This window comes from Aristolochia californica, unplaced genomic scaffold (genome assembly GCF_029961685.1).
Source record: "Aristolochia californica isolate CCGP_79_NKW_82.1479 unplaced genomic scaffold, dmAriCali1.0.hap1 SCAF_9, whole genome shotgun sequence".
Classification (NCBI taxonomy): domain Eukaryota; kingdom Viridiplantae; phylum Streptophyta; class Magnoliopsida; order Piperales; family Aristolochiaceae; genus Aristolochia; species Aristolochia californica.
Genome location: NW_027182290.1, coordinates 30,785,832 through 30,810,413, shown reverse-complemented (window position 1 = coordinate 30,810,413; position 24,582 = coordinate 30,785,832). Strand labels below are relative to the sequence as shown.

The 24,582-nt window shown below is 39.2% G+C and overlaps 3 protein-coding genes across 6 annotated transcripts; 2 read left to right on the top strand and 1 right to left on the bottom strand.

The window, feature by feature from the left end:
• Positions 1–1,027: 1,027 nt before the first annotated feature.
• Positions 1,028–6,969, bottom strand: LOC137941080 (pentatricopeptide repeat-containing protein At2g38420, mitochondrial). 4 transcript variants are annotated; one of them, XR_011110357.1, is made up of 3 exons: positions 6,828–6,969; positions 4,209–4,277; positions 3,138–4,026 (listed from the first exon to the last, which is right to left on the bottom strand). XR_011110357.1 is itself a non-coding variant. In XM_068786332.1 (2 exons), exon 2 carries the CDS (start codon positions 2,564–2,566, stop codon positions 1,127–1,129), a length of 1,440 nt encoding a protein of 479 aa, XP_068642433.1. In that variant the 5' UTR covers positions 2,567–3,062; positions 6,828–6,969; the 3' UTR covers positions 1,028–1,126. The 4 variants fall into 4 exon arrangements, 1 of the variants encoding a protein (XP_068642433.1); XM_068786332.1 differs by lacking the exons at positions 3,138–4,026; positions 4,209–4,277 and adding an exon at positions 1,028–3,062; XR_011110358.1 differs by lacking the exon at positions 4,209–4,277.
• Positions 6,970–16,271: 9,302 nt separating this feature from the next.
• On the top strand, positions 16,272–18,138 carry LOC137941558 (uncharacterized). Its single transcript, XM_068787017.1, has 2 exons — positions 16,272–16,439; positions 17,263–18,138. Exons 1-2 carry the CDS (start codon positions 16,426–16,428, stop codon positions 18,032–18,034), a joined length of 786 nt encoding a protein of 261 aa, XP_068643118.1. The 5' UTR covers positions 16,272–16,425; the 3' UTR covers positions 18,035–18,138.
• Positions 18,139–20,442: 2,304 nt separating this feature from the next.
• LOC137941415 (G-type lectin S-receptor-like serine/threonine-protein kinase SD3-1) lies at positions 20,443–24,531 on the top strand. The gene is made up of 2 exons (XM_068786812.1): positions 20,443–20,980; positions 21,858–24,531. The coding sequence occupies exon 2, from the start codon at positions 21,965–21,967 to the stop codon at positions 24,227–24,229; it is 2,265 nt and encodes a 754-aa protein (XP_068642913.1). The 5' UTR covers positions 20,443–20,980; positions 21,858–21,964; the 3' UTR covers positions 24,230–24,531.
• Positions 24,532–24,582: the final 51 nt, after the last annotated feature.

Genomic DNA, 24,582 nt, shown 5'->3' with positions numbered 1-24,582 from the left:
TGCACCATAAAAATGTTTGTGTCTATGATTGGAAGTGTAAACAATATCTTTAGAGGTCACCACGACATTAATGTAAAGAAGCAGTGATTCCAGAGAACACATTGTGGCAGGAAGTAGTATCAGATTCATTAGTATTATGTACACAGGAAGTATTATCCTTCTCCCCTAATACACATATCTGCCCATATTCGAGTGGAAAACAATAACAAAAGGATCCTATAGGACCAGGAAATAAGTTCACTAGGACACAAGAGGATAATTGCAATAATATCCCCATATAATGTAAACAGAACAAACTATCCGTGGCAGCACTTTCAACATTTTAACATCTATGAACATAATGTCATACCATATTATACATGGTAAAGTGATAGAATCTGGTAAATTTGCTAGCCTAAGGCATATATGGAAAGAATAGATGAGAACCTCTAAACAAACACCTGCTATGATAATCCACATACAGCGTTATTTTACAGCTCTGAAAACCAACAACGTCAAGTGATAAGCAGAGAAAGTGATTTGGGTTCATGTACAGGATCGTTATCTGAATTCAAGATAATACACATAGCATCTAAGAGAAAGTTTAGATTAGATAGAGAGACAATGTGGAAATGATAGGGCTTTGGAGTGAGAATACATACAGAAAGCAGAAGGGCCCTTGCTCATCTTGTTGAATAGGTGATTGAATAAACAATGGAGGGAAAGGAACACTCTTACTTCTCTACATTTTCATCCACCCGTTTTGCATTCATTTCTCTCATTTGCTTATGATTGCTCTTTGGCGAAGAGGAAAGCGGAAAAAAATCTAAAGGATCCAGCTAAGCAGGAAAGAGGATTGCTCCTTGACAAAGTTGAAGAGTTTCAACAGATATAGTTTAACAGGAGTGAGACCGGTAGAAAATCAATTACTAAAAGCACATATTATAACAGCCTAGGGTTATTTACGAGGAGCACAATGAAGATTGTGAATATACTATATGGTAATATACTTGCCACATTTTCAAAGCTACAGCACATATCCACCCGATCTAGTGCTTATAAACAAATGGGGAATGGCTTTAATCTACTTGAATATGATAAAAATTGCAAATCCACCTCAAAACGTGATAAATATTGTATTGAGAATTCAAAATATTTCACTCTCCAAATAACTAGAGTCATTTAAAATTTTGCCCAACAACGACTCCCATGTTCTTGCATTTGGAACAACAAACCTACTAATAATCATTTCCAGAACTTCAAAAGCTTCACTGTAGAGGCTCATTTCACATAACCCGCAAATCATTGAATCAATAGAAGAAGCCTGAGGGACGTAACCTTTATCCACTGACTGTCTAAACAACACATACCCTTCACTGAATTCACCTTTAGAAATGAACCCATCAATTAAAATCCTGTGGGTATGCAAGTTCCCCTCAACACCCTTCAAACACATTTGTTTCAAAAGATCTTTTGCTTTGTGAAGATTTCCAGCCTTACAGTATCCAGCCATAAGAGTATTGTACGTAACAACATTAGGCTTGCATCCAAGCTCTTCCATACAGGCAAGCATTTTAATTCCACCCTCAAAATTGCCCTGCTTACATAAGCCATTTATGTAGACACTATAAGTGAAAACATCAGGAACAATACCCATGACTAACATTTCATCAAAAAGGAAATCTCCCTTCTGAAAGTCACCCATTGAAATTAACCCATCTAATACGCTTGTGTAACAGTAAACATCAGGTTTAATCCCTTCTAGTTTCATTCGATTCAAAATTTCCACGGCATCCATGACTCTACCATCTTTAACAAAAAGATTAATCAAACTGCAATACTGAAATTCATTCGGTGAAAAACCTGCCTTCACCATTTCATCCATGAACTCTTTCACCTCATTGGAACTTGCATGTCTACAAAGTGAGAAAAAGATAATAGAATAAACCTCTGCGTCAGGAAGGTAACCATGATCCTGCATTAGGTTTAATATCTCAATTGAAGAATTAACCTTCTCAATTTGACAAAGAGCCTTTATGAGTATATGAAAACTTGAAGTTTCAAGCCGAATATTCATCTCTGGTGTTCTATTAAGAACTTCATGAACTAAAACAAGTCCCTCTTTCTTTTTGCACAAAGTAGACAGTAGTACGTCGAGTGAGAGTACAGAAGGGGTGCACCTGAATTTTGGCATTCGGAAAAAAAGATCATAGGCTTCCTTAAGCATGTCAGCTTCTCCAAATTTTCTGATCAGATCAACAAAAATTCTTTCTGGAGGTTCAAACTTATCTGAGTATTCAAAGTGGTCAAGAAGAACAGGGAGCTGACTAAACAAAGACTTTTTGGACATATAATTTATAACAAAGGAGTAAGCTGCGGGGATTGGATTACAACCATAGCTATGGAAGATGCTAATGAGAGCACTGAAGAGATTGGTTTTAGGGTTTTCTTCAACAAGTAATTTCTTCAGAGTCTCCATAGCTTGTTTCTCATTAAAATTTTCCTGCCATTTACTTCTGTAAGGAGATTTGTACCACTTCATTCTTCTCAGAGCACTGCAACTTGTGGAAAAGTGAAATCGTCCCATCTTCAACTTATTTGAGTTTGCTACTCACAGATTAGTTTACACCAGCCAAAGACAAGAACTGCTTGCCAATAAGGTAGCCACATTTTCAAAGATAAAAGGTCCTGGGGGAAATGTTCTCGACAGTCAATGAATAATGGGCTGATTTTTAACATTCTATTTCCATGTATTTTGCTCACAACATCTACTGGCCTACTCCTGAGCTAAGTAGGAAAAAGATAATAGGTGTGAACCAGATACCTTGCTCCTGTCATCTCCCCTCTCAAAGCTGCTTCCAAGGTCTTACATCCACCACATTGTCGGTTTTGGCTCAATCTACTCCCAAGTTGTGCCATTTAAATTCGTGACAAACTGAATAAATTTGATGTGAAACATCGAAATATGGATTCACAAGCCTCTGTTTACAACCAACAACAACATAACATGTACCATTTGTTTCTTTTGAATTTCCACTTCAGCTCATTTTATGAGAAGAGCCTTGCATTGCCAGCAATGATCACTGCCGTGCATAAGTAGATGAAACTGAATAAGCATGGTTTTGGCTGATATACGGATGACAAAAGGACAAAATAAATAAATTAATTTTCTTCTAATCTAAAATTAATATAAAATAATTGATGAATAATATCATCAACAAGCTCTCAAGTACATGCTCTGGAAAGAAAACAAAAAATGAGCAAATCATGGATAAGCAAGCAAATTAATCTCTGGGACCTGCTTCAATGGCTCAATTTTCCGATCACTAAATGGCAAATAGAAGAGTACAACTAAATTCAGTGGTGACAGCATTTACAAGGTGATTCAATAACAAGTTGACCGGATGAAACCTGACATCCGAGATTGGAGCTTCCCGAACATCAGCTGACCAAAGACGAGGGCAAGGAAACACCTGTAGCAAAGAGAAAGGTTTGACATATAAAAAGTGAATGGAAGCTTTAGAACAGCTAACTGGAAGACCGTGGCATGAAATAAGACTGTGGTTCAGTGGGAATCAAAGGGATTGGTCTGCAGAATGAGCTCAGGGCCTCTGTTGTTAGTATAATAATGGACTAAAAGGGGTTTAACTTGGCTGCATCTAACTTAGACCTGGGTCTAACTCAATGACATTCGTGACCTGCCAATTTACTTATCTCCACATCATTCACTGTTTGTTCCCACTCAAAAGTCTTCTTCTGCAAACGCAGCGACTCTGCTCACAACCCTTGCCTTGCAGAAAGCAATCCTACTAGTACGATCTGCTCTATTTCATTCTTGTTCTTCTTTTTTCTTTTCACTCTTCTCTGCCCCTCATTTTGTAATTCTGTTTCTTGTTCCTTTCATTCTTCCTCTGAAACTATTTTCCCCTTTTTATTCGTGCTTCATTCTTGTGTGTACCATCATCTGCAAATCACAGCTTCTCCTGTTGTCATGGCAATTGGATCTTCTTTCTTCTTGTCCACCTGAAGCCGAAACAGCTTCTACTACTTATTAAAGAGAAAAAAAATATGAAACATGTGTCAGTCACCAACTTGACTGGAAAAGTTCTGTTAGTCATACAGACTATCTAATAAACATAGTAGATGTATTGCACACGGATCAAATCTTTTAGCAAGCATAGAGCAATTAGCTGTTGTATATAAATCAACCAAGTTTAGATGGGACTTACCACCCTGAAAGAATTGCTCTCTTATGTTAATCTGTGGAGAGGGCATAGTGCACTTGAAAAGTAGATCACCTAGAGAAATAGAGATGAATATGAATTCTAGGGTGATTTACTTCAGTGAAGAATAAACTTCTTTGTCTTAGTGTGCACTACAGAAAGTGCAATAGAATGTATTTGTTTCTGTAATTATAACCTTATGGAAAGTGTACAAGGAGTTTATTAATGAAATGGATTTAGAGGGGTTAGTGCACTTTGAAAGTAGAGTACCTAGTGAAAGTGAATTACAATATAATATACTTTACCTAGCAAAAGTATTTTTTGTTTTAGTGTGTACAATGGAAAAAAGCGAAGAGGAGAAGAGGAGTAGGGAGACGAGCATACAACAGCGAGAGAATGGAGAAGAGAAGTGAGCGCAAGGCAAGCACAGAGCGAGCGAGCAAGCAAAAGAATGAAAGTAAATTCAATAGTCGTGGACAGGAATTTCACTTTTGCTTGTTTTTCATAAGAACGAGTAAAAGTGAATTTGCTAGGTAATTCACTTTCACCCTCAACTTTCCCTACGTACTAATGGGTTACAAGTCACTTTTACTACCTCAACCTTCCCTATGCACTAATAGGGCCTTTGTATGAAATAACTAAGAAAAAAAGTACTTATCTAATTTTTTTAATTTCATAATATAAATTTATTTTTTAAATAATAACTTTTTATTAAATTTAAAATCAATATATAATAAATAAATTTTATTGTACTTTAAAAAAAATTGTGAAAGATTAACATGAATTTTAAGTTTTTGATATAATTATGATCTGAATTCCTAATTAATTCATTATTTAATTTTTAACTTGATAAGGTATGTTTAACTTTTATTTAAATTATTTAGAATAAAATTTTATTGAATATATAATAACTAATATTAGTTTATAAATATATTTATAAAAACCGATCCGGTCACCAACTCAGTAGGTGACCGGGTCCAAGTCAGACCGGTTCAACCAGGTTAGAGAGCCGGTTTAACCAGTGCTGATATCATAAATATATTTTTATTTTTAAAAATATTAAAATATGTAAAAAAATCTTTAAAATATATTTATCTAAAAATTCTAAAAAGTTCTAAAATTTTATAAAAAGATAGTTAAACATAAAAATATCCAAAAATGTACATAAAGGGTAGATTTCAATTTATACAATATAATTTCGAACTAACAATATAAGTCCACAACTAGGCATTCATTCTCCACATCCTTACATAAGTCCACAGATTTATACTGTGGGCGTTGTGTATAAATGCTGGTTTAACATTTTAGTAGTAAGTAGAACTATTGGTTGGCAGGTCCACATGCAGTGAAATTCAATAAACTCAAAGCGGTAGAAAAATAAAGTGCCACTGAAATTAAAGTAACAGTTGACCTGCACTTCTTTGTAAACCTTCATCCACCATAGAAATTTAAAAAAGTTAAATATAGATTGAAAAATATAAAAACATGACATAGATTGAAAAATATAAAAACTTATGGAATTGGAAAAGAGGGCTAGTGTGAGGGGCTATTGTATATAGGGGTGGCACCAAGCCAAACCGGCTCGCAAACTGTTTGAGCTTGGCTCGAAAAAAACTCAGTTCAGTTCAGTTTTTACTTTAGCTCGGCTCGAGCTCAAATTTGAAATCAGGCTTATTACCATAACAAGCCAAACTCAAGATTTTCCAAGCTCGGCTTATTAACTCGTGAGCTGACTCGTTAGTATAATTTTTTTTATAAAAATACCTTTTACTCTAATTGCTCTCGTCAATTCCCTCTTTAGTTGGTTGATAATTACTCTTATTTATCTCAAACCTCAAAGACAATTGATTGTTCAGCCCGTTTAGGTCCTTCAACATCTAATGTTATTGTTTGCCAATGGAATAAACACTATTGATAGAAGTGTTTACTCTTTCTTTTAAGCCTATTAAGCTGATTATTATACATTAGTATGTTCCGTTGCAAAGTCTTGGACTCCTCTGTGACAGCATGCAGTTCAATGATAGTTAAGTTCATCTCAATATTCTCTTTATTTTTTAATTTTTTATTTTTGTAATTTTTAAATGTAAATTGGAGCTCGAACCCTGCTCGAGCTCAAACTCGGTTAAAATTTTTGTGTTCAAGTTCGATTCCAATTTTAGGCTCAAGGCTAAACTTGAACTCAAGCTCGAGTTCGAAGTATTAAGATCGAGGCAAGCTCAAACATATGCAGGTTCGAGCTTAGCTCAGCTTGATGCCACCCCTGATTGTATATCAAAGATAGGAAGCGATTGCAAGCTTGAAAGTTAGTCGTATTCAAACATTGGAGGCCCTAAAATATCTATTGAGATTAAAATGTCTAATACTACTGAGATTAAAAAAAAAAAAAAAGAAGAAAAGTGAAGAACTTAAGGGAAAATGGAGGGAAGCTTCTCTGATGGGTCGTCACTAGTCGCCGGAGACCCTCTAATCGTCATCGGAGAACCAATACTAGCCGACGACTTTGAGTATTCCTCTAAGCTCTTCTTAACGATTATTTAGGGCAGATTTCAGTCAAATAGGTGAAATCAGTCATCTCCAAGAAAATAAACACGAAAGGGAGAAAACCGGAGATTAGAAATCAGTTACCTGAGGAAAAAAAATTGCCAGCATTCTATTATGAAAGTCCTTAATCGCTGAGGAGCGCATCGGAGTTCCAGATCGTCGCCAGGATGTACCAGATTCCAATGGAGAAGGCGACGGACGCTGGAAGGGAAGGAAAAAGAAAAGAAAGAAATGAGGCCTAACCAGCCCCGGTCCCGATCCCTTTCATTCTGCTTTTCCTTTCCCTCATGAACACCCATCAGACTGACCCGCCGGTCTTACGGTTCAGCGGTTTAATCGCTTAACCCGGCCGAGTTAGCCGGTTTTCAGCCTTTCCCAGGTTTTGCGAACAAATGACTCGGATAGAGTACCGAGTCTTGTTGAATCCGATTTAATCAATTAGTCAATCCGAGTTTTATAACTTCAACTTTTACTTTATAACATGAATTTAAATTTTGTTATAATAAATTTAAATTACTTAAAATATATTAATAATAGTATTTTAATTTTATAAATAATTATCAACTAAATATATAATTATTATTTTTATCTAAAATAAATAACTATGTTTTGATAAATTAAATAAATTATTAAATAACTTTAAGTTACTGATTTATAGGTTATACCATTAATTTATTTTTTAAATTAAAATTAATTCAAGGTTGAAATAATAAACTAATTTATCAATAAATGATTTCAAACTTGAAAAAAGTAATAATTATATAAACTATGAAGTTTATAAATTATTAAAAAGAAAAAATAAAAACAATGGTAAGGCCTCTCTCCTCATTGCTCAGGGCAGAGAGCCCATACATCAAAGGTGACAAAAAGGGGAGGACAGAGAAAGGTTGTCTTCCTCTCTGAAACGTTCTCGTCTCCCCTACCCCTTCTTCATTGTGTCCTCTGCAAGTCAGAGAGCCCTTACATCAAAGGTGACAAAAAAGGGAGGACAGAGAAAGGTTGTCTTCCTCTCTGAAATGTTCTCGTCTCCCCTACCCCTTCTTCATTGTGTCCTCTGCAACTTGCAGAGGACAGTGGAGAATGGAAAAGAGCAGGGGACGGCATCCCTCTCCTTCTCTTCCATTCTCATGCTTCATTGTGTAATTGATTAATCAAAAGAAAAGAAAAGCGGTGGCCCAGAAGGTTCTTCGTCTGGATTTCTATCTGCAAAATTAATCGAAGATCGTAGTTCTTTTTCTAATAAATGAACCAAACAACTTGGCAACAATGATATAGTCTTAATTGAGGTAAGCTTGTAGTTCATATATTCAGAGAATCATGGGCAGGTACGAGCCTGTCAAACAGGGATTTCCATCAGATCATGACTACCTTGCCATTAATGTAGTAGCTTGCAGTGGCTTTTTGTACCCCAAAAAGCTCTCAAACTTAATAGCCTTGGAAGGTGCCGAGGTTGATTGGCTCTGAAATTCGACAAAGACCCCACACCCACCTGCACTCGATAATTGCTTGTCACTGACGTTCTCTCTCGTCCAATAAAACCAAAGGTGATTTCCATGTCTCCAACAGCTTTCTTATCTTTATGCACCCGAATGCTAAAATTTGACCATTTCCATTGATTGGCATTGCAAGTTTGCTACCCACCTTGGAGCTTCAACAAAAGCCATTAAAGACAACTTCTGCATTGGCGTATTGAACGAATGTTCCGTGTTTTGGAGATTAAAGACAGTATTGAATTGTGCTGAACTAAAGAAAGAAACAGAAGTAAAGAAGTAGATACGGTAGATAGATGATGCTGAACTTGTTTTGAACAATCAATGCGGAAACGATTATTTTTCATAACAATGAATGCAGAAACCTGAACCCTTTTGAAGATTCTGAGGATGCTATCAATTAAACAACCACCAATCACAGAGCAATTCCATTACAAACACTCATGCAGGTCTGCGACCAGATGGGATGGAAAATACTCGAGGGAAGACAGAAAGCGATCAGGTGTAGTATGCTGGAGGAGGAATGCCTTAATTATTGAGGTTGTTTTGACTAAAGACAGATAAAGAAGAAGGCTTTAAGGAAAGAGGGAAGGAAGGGGAGTAGGGACAACCTCGGATTCTAGAAAAGTTTGATCAGTTGTAAAAATTCGAATCTGCTTTGGTTCGATCAAGGGTAGGTTAGGAAAAAATGTATCCTTAGATAGGATACCACTAACCAAGTTGTCTCCATTATCAAGTAAAAGGACAAAGTTCACTTAAGCCAACAGACCTCTTTCATGTAAATGCTAAACGAGATTCCTCTTCTTAGTCCAAATGAAGGAAAGCAAAGGGAGACTAGATCTGGAAGGACGATAAGGTTTTGTACCACCAAACCAGGATTGACCCACATCTCATACTCTTTGATGTGCATATCATCTTTGGTGATTATGTGGGTGCCACTTCAACTTTGAAGACCGAGGTTTGAATCTTACGGTATTTATGTATTTGCTAGAGTCACGCAGGGGTGGATTTACAGACTAAAAGAGCAGCAGCAGGCTGTAGTTATCCTGTTAGAGGCGACCAGTTCTTTCGTCCTTGCGCGTGGGAGACACCGAAAGGGCCGCGGAACAGTTTTCCCTTGAATTCCTACGAGAATTTGGTAACGTTATGTCATGCATGTTGCGTCCGTCGTGGATCGCTCAACTGTTCTTTAATTTTTTCTTTAACTGGGTTACCGCGTCGTCATCGTCCCGAATTTCCAATCTCCTCCCGTGTTCGCATTTGATGGCAACACAGGCGGGTATTTTGACGCATAAGAGAGGAGATAAAAAGAAATTCACATTGCGAGTATCATTACCACCCGCACGAGCTCAGTCATTGGATTCTCTTGTAAATGCTGGTTCTACACAGACCTACAGACACCCACACCTGACAACATGATCTCACCTTACATTAAAAGAATTCCATATCGATTACCCACTTTTCTTTAAAAAATCCCCAACCTAATGCCACCATTCATACTGGAATGCAAAAGTAGAAAACAGTTAATTTAAATATAAATCTCTCTGTCTCGTAATGATCACAAGAGCTCCGTATTTTGATTTTTGAAACCCAGAAACGTCCGATCCCACTTGAACGTCCGATCCCACTTGAACGTCGGCATTAATGTGGAAGTGATAAATTAATGAAAGGGGAAAAGGAAAAGAATGGGAGGATCGGCAGCGATGAGGGACGAAAAGGTTTCTGTGCTTTTCATTTTCCAGCATGTTGACTTAGCACGGGAAAGCTGCTGTTGCTGTTTGAATCACTCTCCAAAACATAAATCGAATCTGAAGAATACATTCTACTCTGTCGTCCTTGTAAATCCTTTTGGTGCAGCAGGTTTGCCTTTTGGTGTAGAGCTCAAATCCCAGATAAGATTTTAAGTTGGAGACTTCAACTATTTCATGTTCATGTTGAAGATACAGAATTACAGACTTGAAAGTAAAGAAAAGCTCAAATCTTCATACTGTATTGCGTTCAGTTTGCAAATTAAAGAGAAACAGATACATTGCAGCTAACTAGCTGATTAGTGTGTCTACAAAACCAAACCAAACTAGAGCTGGAAAAGCTTTCAAGCTCTCTCACATATCATAAGACTACAAAGAGTTGCTGAAACACACTCTTTCAAATCCTCACACTACAGTACTTTACACCTCCCACTAGAACTCACCATGAAGAGAGTTACAATCAGTGTTAAAATCTACCTGATCAGTAACTTAAAGCAAGCTTTCAATACCAGCTAATACTAACTGAAAGAAACAAGAAAGACCAGGCAAAAGAAAAGAAGGAAGTAAAATCATCTCACACTGTCACACATAATAAAACATTAGTGAAGGAGTAAAGAGTGATTAGTTTTCTGCAAACATCACACTCACACGGTTTAGACTGATATGTCGCGGAGAGCAAAGAAGAAGAAGACCTCTAGTTCTGGAGGACTGAAGAAGGAAATGGGTTTCCTTGGAGAGCAGCGGAGAGTTACGCGCCGCTTTTTTGGGGCCGGCGGACATGAAAGAATCTTGGGTATCCGGTATCTCTCAGCTTTCGGAGTGGAGCAGCCGGAGCTAGAGACATCATCTCCTCCATTGTCCCCTTCGATTTCAATAGGAGCGAGTCGTGTGGGACAAGTAGGGCTAGTTGCCACGGAAACACAGTGCTCTTTTGTCGATTCTTCAGCATCTTTTGGTCCACTGATGCGGCTTCTGTAGTGGGTTCTTCGTCGTTTTCTTCTTGCTGGAGCCATTTGAAGGCTTGGAATCTTTTGAAGGAGCTTTGAATAACGAAACGAAACAGAACTCTCTCCGGGAAAAAAGCCCTTTTCTAAGCTCTCACCATGAGATCTCTGCCAAATGTGGCTCAAAGGTCGTTAAACATTTTCGGATTTGGTGATCCGAGTATACTTCAGTTAAGAATTGAGCTGAAAATCAGGTAAGGTACCAGGCACCGAAAGGAGGTCTTGAACAACTATGCAGAACCACGAGCAGCACGGACTAAAACAGTGGAAAACTGACAACGGCGACCCGGAACAAAGAATCACCTTCATAAGCTAAAACCACTTACACTAGTGGTCAATTGGAGCGAAACCAACTTCCCTTTCTCCACCAGAAAATCCCAGCTAGAAGAGTACTCCCACAGATGGAAATTAAAAGACCTCTGTTTCCTCCACTACGAACTTTAAAAACGACGCTTCCAAAACCCTAGAAAACCTGCAAGTAGTGAAGACGGAATCCCCAAGAGAAAACAAAAGACTCCATGTATTTCAACAAAAGGCCGCGTCAGAGATTTGTGGGTCTTTTATTTTCTTCTTCAGGGAGTAGTCGGGAGAAGGGTTAGAGAGAGAGAGAGAGAGAGTCTGACTCAATAAGATATATCAGGCAAAGGCTAAAACAGGGCAAGAGAGCTGGATTAAACATAGGATCCCGGGTGGCGAGGAGAGAGAAATATTACTTTACGCTTCTCGAGTCATCGGGTGAGCGCAAGCGAGAGGGAGGGACGGGGTTCAGATGGATTGACAGCAGTAGAATCCTGTAACCCCACCCGTGCGACATGAAATGAATAAATTGAGCAGGTATGGGGTCATTGTCGTCAGCGCCGCCTCTGCTCCTCTTTGCTTCTCGCCCCAGCTCGCGCCTCCCCCATCAGTCAGCCTTTAAACCCGGGTCGGTCCGTCAATCGTCACCACCCTCGCGTAATCTCATTTCTCAAGACCATTAAAACAGGACTTCAGAGCGATCCGATCGCGACCCATCACATGCGTCGTTCACCTGGGACACGGCGAGGCGCGGGAATGGGAAAAACAGATGACGGAGTGGACCCAACTCCTTTCTCTCGTCTTGTTAGGTATTAATATATTCCGTATCGTAATTCCTGTAAATTTTCATTTTTGTCTAGTGTATCTGAGACTGAGAGATTTGTCGTGGAGCAATAAATTCAGATATCGGTGAGGGGAAAGGAGCGGAGCAATGGTGGTCGGTGTTTGTCGGAGGCCGACAGCGGCAGGAGAGTTGCATTAACTGTAAGACTAAGAGTGGTCGAGATCTCGGAGCGACGTTACTGCTATACGCCAGCATCTGTAAAGGCCTAGGGCGAGCCTACACGTCTCTCCGGGCGAGAAATGGACGGCAGTTTGGTTGTTGAGGCGACGGGTGGGGGGTGGACGGATTACGTTCCAGTTTCCACCGTCCACGTCCCAACAGGATTGGCTTAGGTGATAGGTGATACATGATAGGTCCATGTAGAGGAATTTGCACGGCTGCATGTCCTCCATGGCGTAGTGGATGGTAAATTCCAATTTTTAACAGTCAAGGAGGAAGACACAGAGGTGGGTCAACCCTCTTTTGTAATAATTTTATTTTTTAAAATTGTACAGAATAACACAAAATTTGTAAATACTTAAAACTTTTAAAAAGATAATTGAATAAATTTACTTTTTAATAATATTAAATAATTTAAATTTATTTTTATATATTAAATAATTCTAAATATATGGTGTTAATAAAAAATATTCCTCATATTTTTTAAATATGGAAGTTTGCATAACTTTTATTATTTTTTGGAATAATAATAATTAAATTTTTATTTTCTTTTATTTTTTATGGGTTTCAAACATACCCTAAGGAAAACCCATATGGCCACTGAGCTAACTTATACTATTAAGCTGTTAAATAGTATTAAAGAAAACTTAATCTAATCATGGATCCCCAGTGTCCTAGAGCAAGAGGATGATGAACAGTTCCCAGTGTCCTACACACGTCCTTAGGTGGGACATAACTAGCTAACATGGGTCCTCTTATAAAAGAAAGGAGAGGTCTGAAGTATCAGTAATTTCAACAGTATTTCTCTTCAGCTCGAAAGCATCTTCTCTTATTCTTCTACTGTACTCCTCTCTTTTATTTTCCTCCTCTTCTGTTTCTTCTGAGCTCTATTCCCTCTCTCTTAAATATTGAATCTGATTCACATTTTATCAAAAAGCTTTTGATCCGACCCTTACACACGTTGATGTAGGACTTGCTTTGGATCATGTTAAGGGTTCATCTTGTCAAGAAGGGGCCTACAGGGATTAGTGTTTAAACTAGACAAGGATAAAGTGTTTGATAGACTAAACTGGGACTTCCTAGACTACAATCTTGAATTAGAACACACCAAGAAACAAAAGATCTCTTGAATTGATCCCTGTTGTAATCTAACAAAGGAGAAGGCAAAAGTCAGGAACAGGGAAATCATTACAGATGGGTGAAAACTTGCAAGTTAGATAAACAGATTCAATCATTCTAAAAGGAAAAAGGAGTCGATCTTACCATCGAATAGATTCCTATGAGTCCAGAAATCTCCAGAAACTTATTGAGTTGATTTTCTGAAAGTTGTATTGTTAAGTCCTTAAGGATAATAGGTTTTATAGAGACAAGAGCTGAAGAGAAAGGGAAAATCTGAGGACTGAATCCGTATCGGTATAGATTGAAGCATAACCAACAGGAAATTTGAGAATGAAAGAAGATTTCAGGTCAGATCCTGAAAGAAGATTTGAGAATCAAAGAAGATTTCAGGTCAGTTCCTGAAAGAAGATTTGAGAATAAAAGAAGATTTCAGGTCTTTTCCATCAGGTGATCTTCTTACTCTACTGCCTTTCGTATGTTTGACATATAAATGGGTCAGGTTTCTTCATCAGTTAGCATTTACTTCTGTTCCCCAGTACAACAAAGGTGGTTTGCATCAAATTGACAGTTGGAGTAGAACATTTTGAACCATAGGACATGAACAATTAACATGGAATGTAGTCTGGGTCAGATTTACCTAAGACTCTAGATTCCAAAGGTGAAGGTAAAACAGCTTTTTTCCCAGGATCTCTAAGTAATAAATATGGTAGTGCAAGTTTTTCTACTCTTATTTCAATTAGTATATCATTCTGGTGAACCTGGTGATTTAACCTGGTTTGAAGCGGTTTGACCTGACCTGGCCACTCTACAGGTTTCCTGCCCCTTTGGATTTTCCCATTGTCAACTTCAAACAAAGTATATTTGCTCTTGTCTTTTTCTATTTTGATTTGTTGACTGTGTAGAAGTTCTTGCTCTTAGTTTGTCCTAATGGTTATACTCTCTCTCTCTCTTCTTTGTGTGATATTTATAAAGTATTAAGCTGGTTGGTAAAAAGTGGTAAGGGGTAGTTAAACTGTGGTCGTGCCCTTTTATAACATGATTTACTGTCAGATCGTCTCATAACCACATAACTTTGCGAAGGAGAAAGTGAAAAACTGTTGTCCAGGAGCAATCTGCATCTCCTTGGTAATATGGCATCTTATTTGCCAATGACCTGCATTTGACATTCTTTGTCACCATTCTGTATATCATGTTCTTGCTTCTCACAGGTGAATTTCTGCTATTTTGAAACAGGTGAAAACAACAGGTGCTTGTGAAACTTATTGCTTGCAAGAGGTATGTTGCTTCTTGTCATGATCTCATCCTTGTCTAGTGGAGCTGTCTTTGATATTTTTGTGTATCAGGTTTGGTAAATTAATTGAAGATAGGACTTTTCCATTGGTACTTGAAAAGGAAAACGAACACAGAAGTGCAAAAGGTTGAACATATATGTGAAACATTCAAATTTGCAAAGATTTGATTCCTTAAAAGTGACAACATTTAGTCTCTTGAGAAATTTGAAATCAAGATAGATGAACTCATAGATTGGAAGTGAAAGCAATAAAAAAAATTCTGCACCAGGAATATGTGCCATGTTGGGCACCTAAAAATCCAGCACAATATGATGTGAGCCGATGGTATACTGGTACACACCAATTCCCACCATTGAGTGCCTTCTCAGTGACCTTATTGTTAGGTGCATGTGCATCTGATTTCCGATCTTACCACCTAATGCTTGCTTGGATAGGCAGACTAGTTGAGAATGAAAAGTGGCTAGCATACCATACTCCAAATCTATTCTGAGAATGTGGGCATATCAGATTCCAGAATCAATTGAACTCTGCAGAACCAGAAACTGGACCTTGGTCCTGTAGTTGCCTCAGGGGACTCCAGTGCCACCTGAGGAGCAGGTCTTTCCATGCAATCCTGCTGAAATCATCCTAGTGTCACTTTTATTTGAAAGATGCATAAATCCACTCTCAAGTGATATCAGAGCATGAGCCTATAAGCTGTTGATTAGAAGATGACCCTGTTTGTCTCATCCATTTGATTGTGAAAGTGACACTAGTCTGCTTCTGGATTACATGGGATCAAGCTAGAGGTGTTCTCAGTTGGTGAATGGAAAAGAAGAAATATAGAACTTTCTTTAAATTTTTGAAATCCTAAACCCTAAATCATTGGGAAATTTACTGAATTTGTCATGCTGAGCATGCAGGAAGTAGTTTTTACTGTTCTTAACTAATTTAATACAAATAACCACTATAGGCACGCCATTAAAGCATTAAAAGCAAGTTCTGTTAATGGGTCTGTGATGTGTAGCATGACATCCCAACCACTAACCTTGTAGTTGATGTATCACTCTGGCATTGAGATTCTAGCTGTCCTTTATGCTCTTGCAGATGTGCAGAAAAGCTCATGGACAAAAGTCTGAAGGAGAAACAGGAAGAAAAGGAGAAGCACAAAAGAAAGAGGTATTGACTGGACCATGTTTTTTCTTCGTAGGAGCTACATCTTTCCTGGCAAAATGCCAGAGTATATATTTGTTGGTAGAAGCTCGCTCAATTTCATTTTTTTAGGGAGAGAAATCGCAGTGATTCAGATGATGAACGCACTATTACTTACAGGAAGAAAACAGGTGGTGCGTTTTTAAGGCTTCAATATCCTTTTTTGTGACTGTAGAGTAAAGAGTCTGAAATGTTTTAATTTCCATCTTCGACTATTCATAATCTGTAGCCTGGTCAAGTTAGCTACTTGGCGAGTCACCTCATCTCCCATGTCGACTCAGATATTTTGGGTTCCACGACTGGGCTTCCTATTTATTGAGTCGCGAACCCTAATCCGAATCCGACCTGCCTGGGTGGGTTGAGGTTGTGAAGAACCTACACCGAAGTCTAAACCCCGACCCGGTTTCCTCGCTACCTCTACACTCGCACAAACGCACCGTACCTGGAAGTTCGAAGAAAAATCTTTTTTTGGCTTTTGTTTCGTTTTAGTTTGGTTCTTCGTAATTTCTCGAAGGCAGAACGGGGCAGAAGAGGGTAAATGTTCGCTAGAGGGTAAGAGGGTTTCTTCTACTTTAGGTTCTTCATTCAATTCGGCTGTAAGTTTTTAAATCGGGTTGTTGGGAATTCATGTATTTATTTTTCATAGATCTGGTAGTTCTCAATATCCATCTTCATCTTATAGCTATGATGAGAGTTTCGCAGCAATTGAAACTTGTTTCCTCTTAGCCAATACGTAATTGCAGAAGTTCTGGCTTCGAAGTTTTTTGTCTATTACTATTAATCGAAAGACTACTTGTATCCTCTTACATTTCGCATCGAACGCCTCTGTTTAAGTCCATATGGGGTTTTGACAATATCAGCCAGCTCATTGACTACTTTCGCATGTTTTGTACGAAATTATTGTTTTCATTTTTGCAGCTGCAAATTGCACTCTTGATATTTGAATGTAAAACCCGCTTGATTCAGTTTCCCGGGTGCTATACTTTTCCGTTCCAGGCGAGAACGTTGCAGTTTTTTGTTTCGACATAGACTATATATTAGAGAACCTCAATTTTCAGTTTCCTCTCAGTCCACGAAAGATTCGAACTATAATATGACTTGTGGTTTCTTTGTTTTGAGCCCTCATAATTCACTCTTGCATTGATGGCTATTTTCTTAAAACATGGAATTCCCAATACGCTGTATGGAGGATCATGCTTTAAATTCCCAAAAGGGGTCTTTCATGATCATCTGTTTCTCTTTCTGTCAATTTTTTTCTCTTGTTATTCAAAGATCTCATAATATAACAGAGAAACAGGGCTCTTTGCCTTTTGTGGGTAATCTTCAAGTGTTATTAACGGGTGGGTTGCTTTTATGGGTTTCTGGGGAACTGAAGGAAGTACATGGACAGAGGTGATGGGCGTGAATTGGGTTCTAAACGACAGCGATTAGTTGACTCCAACCAGTCATTTTATGGGGGTCCTCTGGGTGCTAATCTCATGTACAATGCTTCTTCATATTCATATATGACTCAGCCCCCTCCCTTCCCGGTTGTTCGTTTACGTGGACTCCCTTTTGACTGCACAGTAGATGATGTGGTTGACTTCTTCCATGGCCTTGACATACTAGATGTTCTTTTCACTCACAAAAATGGCAGATTCAGTGGGAAGGCATTTTGTGTTCTTGGCTTCCCTCTTCAAGTAGATTATGCCCTTCAGAGAAATAGACAAAACATGGGTCGGAGATATATCGAGGTCTTCCGGAGCAAAAAGCAAGAATATTATCAAGCAGTGGCTAATGAGGTAGCAGAATTGAGAGGTGGTTCCCCCAAGAGAGGTGTTTCACGGGCAAGGTCTTATGATGAAGGGAAGGAAGAAGCTGCACATACAGGAGTCTTGCGATTGAGAGGGCTTCCCTTTTCAGCAGGAAAGGATGATATTTTAGAATTTTTCAAGGATTTTGAGATTTCAGAGGATAGCATTCATATTGTGGTAAATTCTGACGGAAGGCCTTCTGGGGAAGCGTTTGTGGAGTTTGAAAATGCAGAACAATCGAGGGCTGCAATGGTGAAGGATAGAATGACACTGGGGAGTCGCTATATTGAGCTTTTCCCTTCATCACTGGATGAGAAGAGGCAACTTTGTAATCTTGAGAATGTATGGTCCTAGTCTTTCTCCTTGTTGAATTTGAGTTGTTTTTTTGCTTATTTAGTTAGTGGCTGAAATTAGACATGAATTTGGCATATGATAATTCAAGTTTTTTCACTTCTTTATCTCTTTTTCTATTTTCGTTATCCTAAAAAGATAAGAATTTATATCTGCATTTAATTTTATTAGATTTAGTCTTTCTTTGTGTACAGCTGATTTCTCTCTTTATCTTCTGGTTCTGTCTTCATAAATAGTGCGGAGACATGTAACTTCCATCACATTGATACAGATGATACCTCACTAGTTGGTGTTCTTGTCAGGGGGAGAACAATTTTGTAAACTTTTTATTTTATTCCCCCTTCAAAAGCTCCAGTAAACAACAAAAGAGGCCTATCTTTCAAATTCTCTGCATTATGGACAGCAGAATGTGGTAAACAGGGAACAGAAGCATATATCACCAAACAAATTCTCTCTTGTAAACAACAAAAGAGGCCTATCTTTTCATGTATATGATGAACCCCTTTGTTGTTAAGCCAATAAAACATGAACTTGATGAGTAGGGGATGAGTAACCTCTAGGGAATGATAACTGCTTCGTGAAACCATTACATCAATTATTCCATTTCTGGGGGGGAAATCACTGTCATGTCATCTTATTTTTTCTTGTAACTGAACTCAAAAACTGCTAGACATATCACAAATTCCTGCTCTCTGTTATCTCATAATTTTTTTATATCATGCCTGTGGGTTGCACTGTCAAGCTTGCTTCAGTTACATTTTCTACTACCCATTTACTGTACAAGATAAAATCTATTTGGCTCTTTATCCCTATTCTTTTCGTATGTATTGTTCTGTTCTGGTCACTGCTTGTGACCTGAACTACAAATTATTTGATGAACATAAACTTGGGTGGAGAAATTTTCTGGGTTTTAGCAAATTAATGCAGAGCCTTAGAATTCAAAAATTATCTCTGTTGGACCTGATATCATGGGTTCAAGGGACTGGTGGAGGAAGGCACAAAATATTCCGGATCACTGCATGCAAGTTCTTATTTACTGCTGCGACATTTGAACATGAAACATCTAAACTTGAATGGTGCTTGATATGGAAACGGAAAATGCCGTAGAAGGTTCTTCTCCAGGACTTGGTGGAGTAAGAACCTGAAACTAAGATGAGGTGACATCTGTAGTCGTAATGGGAGCTCAGGCCGTGGAGACAAACCCAGGAAGGGCGAGACTGCAAAGTTTGAAACTTTGAACAGAGAACAGATGAAAATTTTGAAAAAGTGTGAAAATCTCTTTATATTCATATGCTTCTCTTCTTCTGCATTTTCACCCGTCACCCTGTTATACGCTCCATCCTTCGTGATTGATCGAGAATTGATTCTCCTTGGATTCTTAATGTTCGCGCAGCCGCTTTTCTCTGAAATATATCATATGGTGAATGAAGATGAGGCCAGGAAAGCTGGATGACACTCTTATAATATGCTTCCTTGATAGCATCCGAGTAGCGCGTGAAGCTTTAGATGCATTATTATTGCAATCATATTCAGTGGGAATATGATAACCTATCGTCTTCTTTAGCTACTTTTGTTAGTGGAGTACTGTCTGAAGGCCCTCGGGCCCTCCCACTCCCTCATACGCATCGAAATGCCAAGCTATTGTCACCTGAAACTGTAGACTTTCGGCCTTCCCCTTTTCACATATCCCACTACACTTGCAATCTTCCATTAGTTTTTCACTCACGTACTTTTGGAACAGAGCTTTCTGATCTGGGTTTACAATTGGATACTCCTAATTCAGAAATCCAGTATTTTAATGGCCGTAAACGAGTCTCATCTCTTCTTATGTTCCTTTTCTGGGCTCCCTTAATGCCTTTTCCCCCTTTCTCGCCGACGATAAACAAAGCCGGAACCCTGAAGTGTCAATAGTCAAAAGTGGTTGGCTACGTAGGTCATCTCTGTCTCAGTAGGTAAAAAAAATCAAGCCACCTGCGAGTCCAAAAGTCGAAAGCTTAACTGACCATCTTTGCAGTCGATATTCAACGTTGAGTACTTGGTTAGAACTTAGAATTTGCCTGGCCTGCGGCGAGCAAAGTCTGCCTAATGATAATATGGCGAAGATTAAGAAATTGCCGCCAGCAAACGCACTGATAGCTCTACCTGTTCTTGTTTTAATATTTTCAATTCATCTGCAAATTAAACGCTTGAACCCCAGAAAATATAGAAGGATATGTAGTATTGAAGTCATCGTTTGTTTTCAATGGCGTACAAGAACCCATTAACATGAATGGCTGCTGGAATATTTTGTTACGTCAACAGAGAAACAAGTACCGATGTGATGGCTATGTGATCGGTACTTTTGACTTCAATTGGAACTTTTTTTCCCCCTTTGTTGTGAACGATTTTAGATGGAATTCATGTTCGGTAACTAGGGAGTCTCGTTTCACCTCTGTCAGGGATACTGGTACAGATGCCAACGTGGAACCAAGCGAGAGAGAGAAAGACCGGCAACGCTACTGTAGCCGTAAGGCTCTGCTGGTCGATTTTGTTACTCCATATACCCTTTGGAGATTGAAATCTGGAGCTAGAGATCATTGACACTGCAGGTCAATTTGTAACTCTCGATACTCTTTGGAGTTAGTTCGGAGCAACAGATCAGTGACAGAAGTGGTTGAGTGGCGAGGCCAAAATGAAATGGGCCCTTTTTACATAGAAGGAGCGGCCGGGTTTCTGCCACATCTCGACGGCGGGAAGTCGGAATCGCGGCCCCATCTGATTCTCGGCTTAAAGCTCGTCAAAACGACTATTCTCCTCTCGTTGTCTGGTCCAAATATCTCTTCAAAAAGCCTGAGCTTCTTGTAATCTTCTCTCTTCCCGTGAGAGTTTGAAGAGGCCCAGCATCATCTTCCTTTGCATTATTGGTGCTCTTGATAAAGGAAATGTTGCGCCTCGTCGTGAAAACTTGAGGTATGTCTCTTGCATGAGTTATTTTCTCCTGCATTTTGGTGGTTTGATTTGGGTAGGTTTTACCTCCTTGATTTCTTCTAAGCTCCTTTTTTTTTTATCGAATTTCTTCCGAATTTTGGGTCTGTAGTTACATTATAGCCTTCTTCTGCCTTCTTATTTTGAAAACCTTTCTCCGATTGCTTTTGCTTTTTAAAGCTTTTTCCTCCCTTGCTCTACTTTTCAAAGTCCTTTCTTTTTAACTCTCTCTCTAGCAGTTTTAAAAAATTTGAGGTTTCTGTCTTTCGACCATTCCTTTGTGCCGTGTTTGGCAAAAACATGGAAGCGAGTTTATGAGCTCTAGGTTTTTGTTGATTCAATACGAATTTTTCTGCTGCTTGCACTTTAATCTTCCCTTATCTAATTCCGTACAGGAGTAACCTATGAATCTCTCTAACAGATAGTCTCCACCTTGCGAGACCGGCCGAACTTGTACCTAAAGTTTACCGACTCGGTCGTTATTACACTATTTTCACTTTTGAAATCTTACTTTCCAGATTGGAAGCAACTACTGCCATCTTCACCAGAGTTCCTTATTTGAAGAGGGTTTTATCTTACACCATGTTTGCATTCCATATAAATTCACTAGTTTTGGTACAGTATTTTCATTCTTTATCGAAGTCATCTACTCAAATTGGTCCATGCCGGTTTTCTGATTCGTCACCATGTGTAACATTTTCTAGAGAGGGATGTGGTCACGTTCTGGCTGCCATAAACGAACTTCTTCATCTTTGACTCTTTTCTTTCTTCAGAAGATGAATGCAGCAGTTCTTGAATTTGTTTAAAAGCCCATGTTCCAAGTTTTGCTTGTTTTTAATTAAAAAGATCCTTGGTGATTCAGGAAGTAGTCCTCCAGAGGCCTGACTTAGTGATTCGATCCAAGAGCTTGGAGGAGGTTGGGTCTTATCTTCTCATTCCTGCTTCCGCCGCTTCATATGATAGCCTGAGATGTGTAGACGTAGGGTTCTTCTCTTACTTTTATATCCCTGTTTTCTGCTGGGTCTATTATACTCTCTTGTCGATGCTCAAGCTTTCGTTGGGTCCAAAATGTCTGTCCTGGAAAACAACTATTGGGTGTCACCAAATGGCTATTTTGCATTTGGCTTCTTCAACCGCTTGGACCAGACGAACGGGTACAATCTGGGTATTCGGTTCAATTCAGATTCAATCCCATTTCATGAGCAAACAGAGGTTTGGATTGCAGGAGCTGATGTTTCTGTGAGCTCCGATTCATATGTCGATCTTACTACAGCGGGAGATCTTGTTCTCTTTGACTCTTCAAAGGGTGTTGCTGTGTGGAGCAGTAATACCAGTCATCTCTCTGTTGCTTCAGCATCCCTTCTGGATAATGGCAATCTTGTCCTTCTGAACAGAAATCAATCTATTGTATGGGACAGCTTTGGGACCCCATCAGACACCCTTCTCCCCGGGCAAAGGTTGTTGGTTCCACAGACTCTCCGAGCTGCTAGCAGAAACCACATCTCAAGCTACTATACTCTGTCAATCAATACTACTGGCTATTTGAAGCTCAGTTGGGAGACTTCTGTTACATTCTGGGAAAGTGGTCCCTCCTCTCAGACAATCGTAGGAGCTGTCTTCACAGAAAATGGAGCTCTGCAGGTTCTAGATGAAAATTCAAGGCCCATTTTGTCAATTTTTTCAGAAGATCACAATGATACTTCTGTTATATTTCGGTTTCTCAGGCTAGATGTGGATGGAAATCTTCGCATGTACTCCTGGAGTGAAGCTTCCATGTCATGGAGACCTGTATGGCAAGCTGTCAAAAACCAGTGCAATGTTTTTGCTACTTGTGGGCTGTGTGGTATTTGTGTCTTCAACGAATCAGCAGCAACACTTTGTAAGTGCCCATTCCGGCCCAGAAATGACTCAAACTCAGAATGTTTGGCACCTTACAGACAGGAATGCAATTCTGGTTTCACCATGTTTGCACTCGAACACACATTCTTGTATGGACTGTATCCTCCAAATGATTTAGTCAACCAATCGAGTTTAGAAGATTGCAGGAAATCTTGCCTCCTGGATCCTCTTTGCTCCTCAGTGACTATAATGAGTGATGGAACGGGTGAGTGTCGGTTCAAACAGACCCGTTTCATCACTGGTCATGAGCACCCCAGTATTCCTTCAATCTCATATGTGAAGGTCTGCTTAGATCCCATGGCTGCATTTCCTGGCGAATTTCCTGCACCTCCAGTATCTTCCTTGCAACATCCTGAGAACAGACAATCTAGGGGGTTCTGTTTGTTCTGCTTAATTGCAGCAGTCTCAGGTACATTATGTGCTTTTGTTTTGGTTCAGATTGGAATCGGTCTCTACTGGAAAAGACGAAAGTTCATTGAGAAAAGAGGGATTTCAGCTTATAGGGAGTTGAATGCAAGAGGTTTGACTGCATTGTCCTACTCTGAAATCAAGGATATCACCAAGAATTTCAAGAACCAGCTTGGGCCTGAGATGTTCAAAGGTGTCATGCCAGACAACCAGCCTGTGGTAATTAGAAATCTCACGGAGTCTCAATTTGGAGTGGATACTGAAGAAAAACAGTTCAGATGTGCTGTTTCAGTCATCAGCAGCATGCACCACAAAAATCTGGTGAAGCTGGAAGCCTACTGTTGTGAGTCAGAGCATAGATATTTGGTCTACGAGTATGCAAAGAACGGATCGGTTGCAAAATGGTTAGAAGATGCAAAACTCAGCAAGAGGCTAACATGGAGAAAGAGGATGGAGATATGTGTAGGAGAAGCAAAGTCGATCACCTACTTGCATACAGGCTGTAGGGTATTCGTGAATCATGGGAACTTGAAACTGCAAAATGTTCTATTAGATGAAGAAATGGGAACCAAATTGACAGAGTTTGGGCTAGGGAAAGTTGTAGGAGGTGTTACCTCTTCAGACGTCAGGGCTGCCGAGAAAGATGTTGCTATGTTTGGGGAGATGATCATCTCTCTAATAAGTGGACGGGTAGGGGCGGATGATACTTGTCAGTGGGCATATGATGAGTGGTCCAGTGGGTGTGCCTGGAAGGTGGTGGATGCCCGCATTGAAGGCGGATCGAATACAGAAGAATTAGAGCGAGCATTGAGACTTGCATTTTGGTGTATGCAAGATGATGAACGATTCAGACCTGGTATGGGAGAGGTGGTGAAGGTATTAGAAGGCACACTAGCTGTTGACCTGCCACCGTCACCATTCACCTAGCAAAGATCTCCAGAAAGACAAGATCTGCAATTAGTTTTGGATATGGAAACCGACTAAAGCTTTAACTGCTGAAATGTTGGTTCCACCCGTCCTGAACTCCTTCAAGATGTATATTTCCTGTTCCTGAGAGAAGTGTATCAGCTGGAGTAGTAATGGGGAACTTCAGGGTGCTCCGTCGGATGCCTTTTCAAACTGTGAATACTGTAAAACAGAGAGCTCTACTTCGACTGTGGTAGGCAACGTAGTCATGTAAAGAAGAAAACTGAAAGTATCTTCTTCCATTTATTTGAAACTGCAGATGTTTTCGTACTGATATTTTTAACAAAAAATAAAATAAAAAATAAAATATGGTT

Coding starts and splice junctions, on each gene's coding strand:
- LOC137941415 (XM_068786812.1), top strand. CDS start 21,965: ATGTGTAGACGTAGGGTTCTTCTCTTACTTTTATATCCCTGTTTTCTG.
- LOC137941080 (XM_068786332.1), bottom strand. CDS start 2,566: ATGGGACGATTTCACTTTTCCACAAGTTGCAGTGCTCTGAGAAGAATG.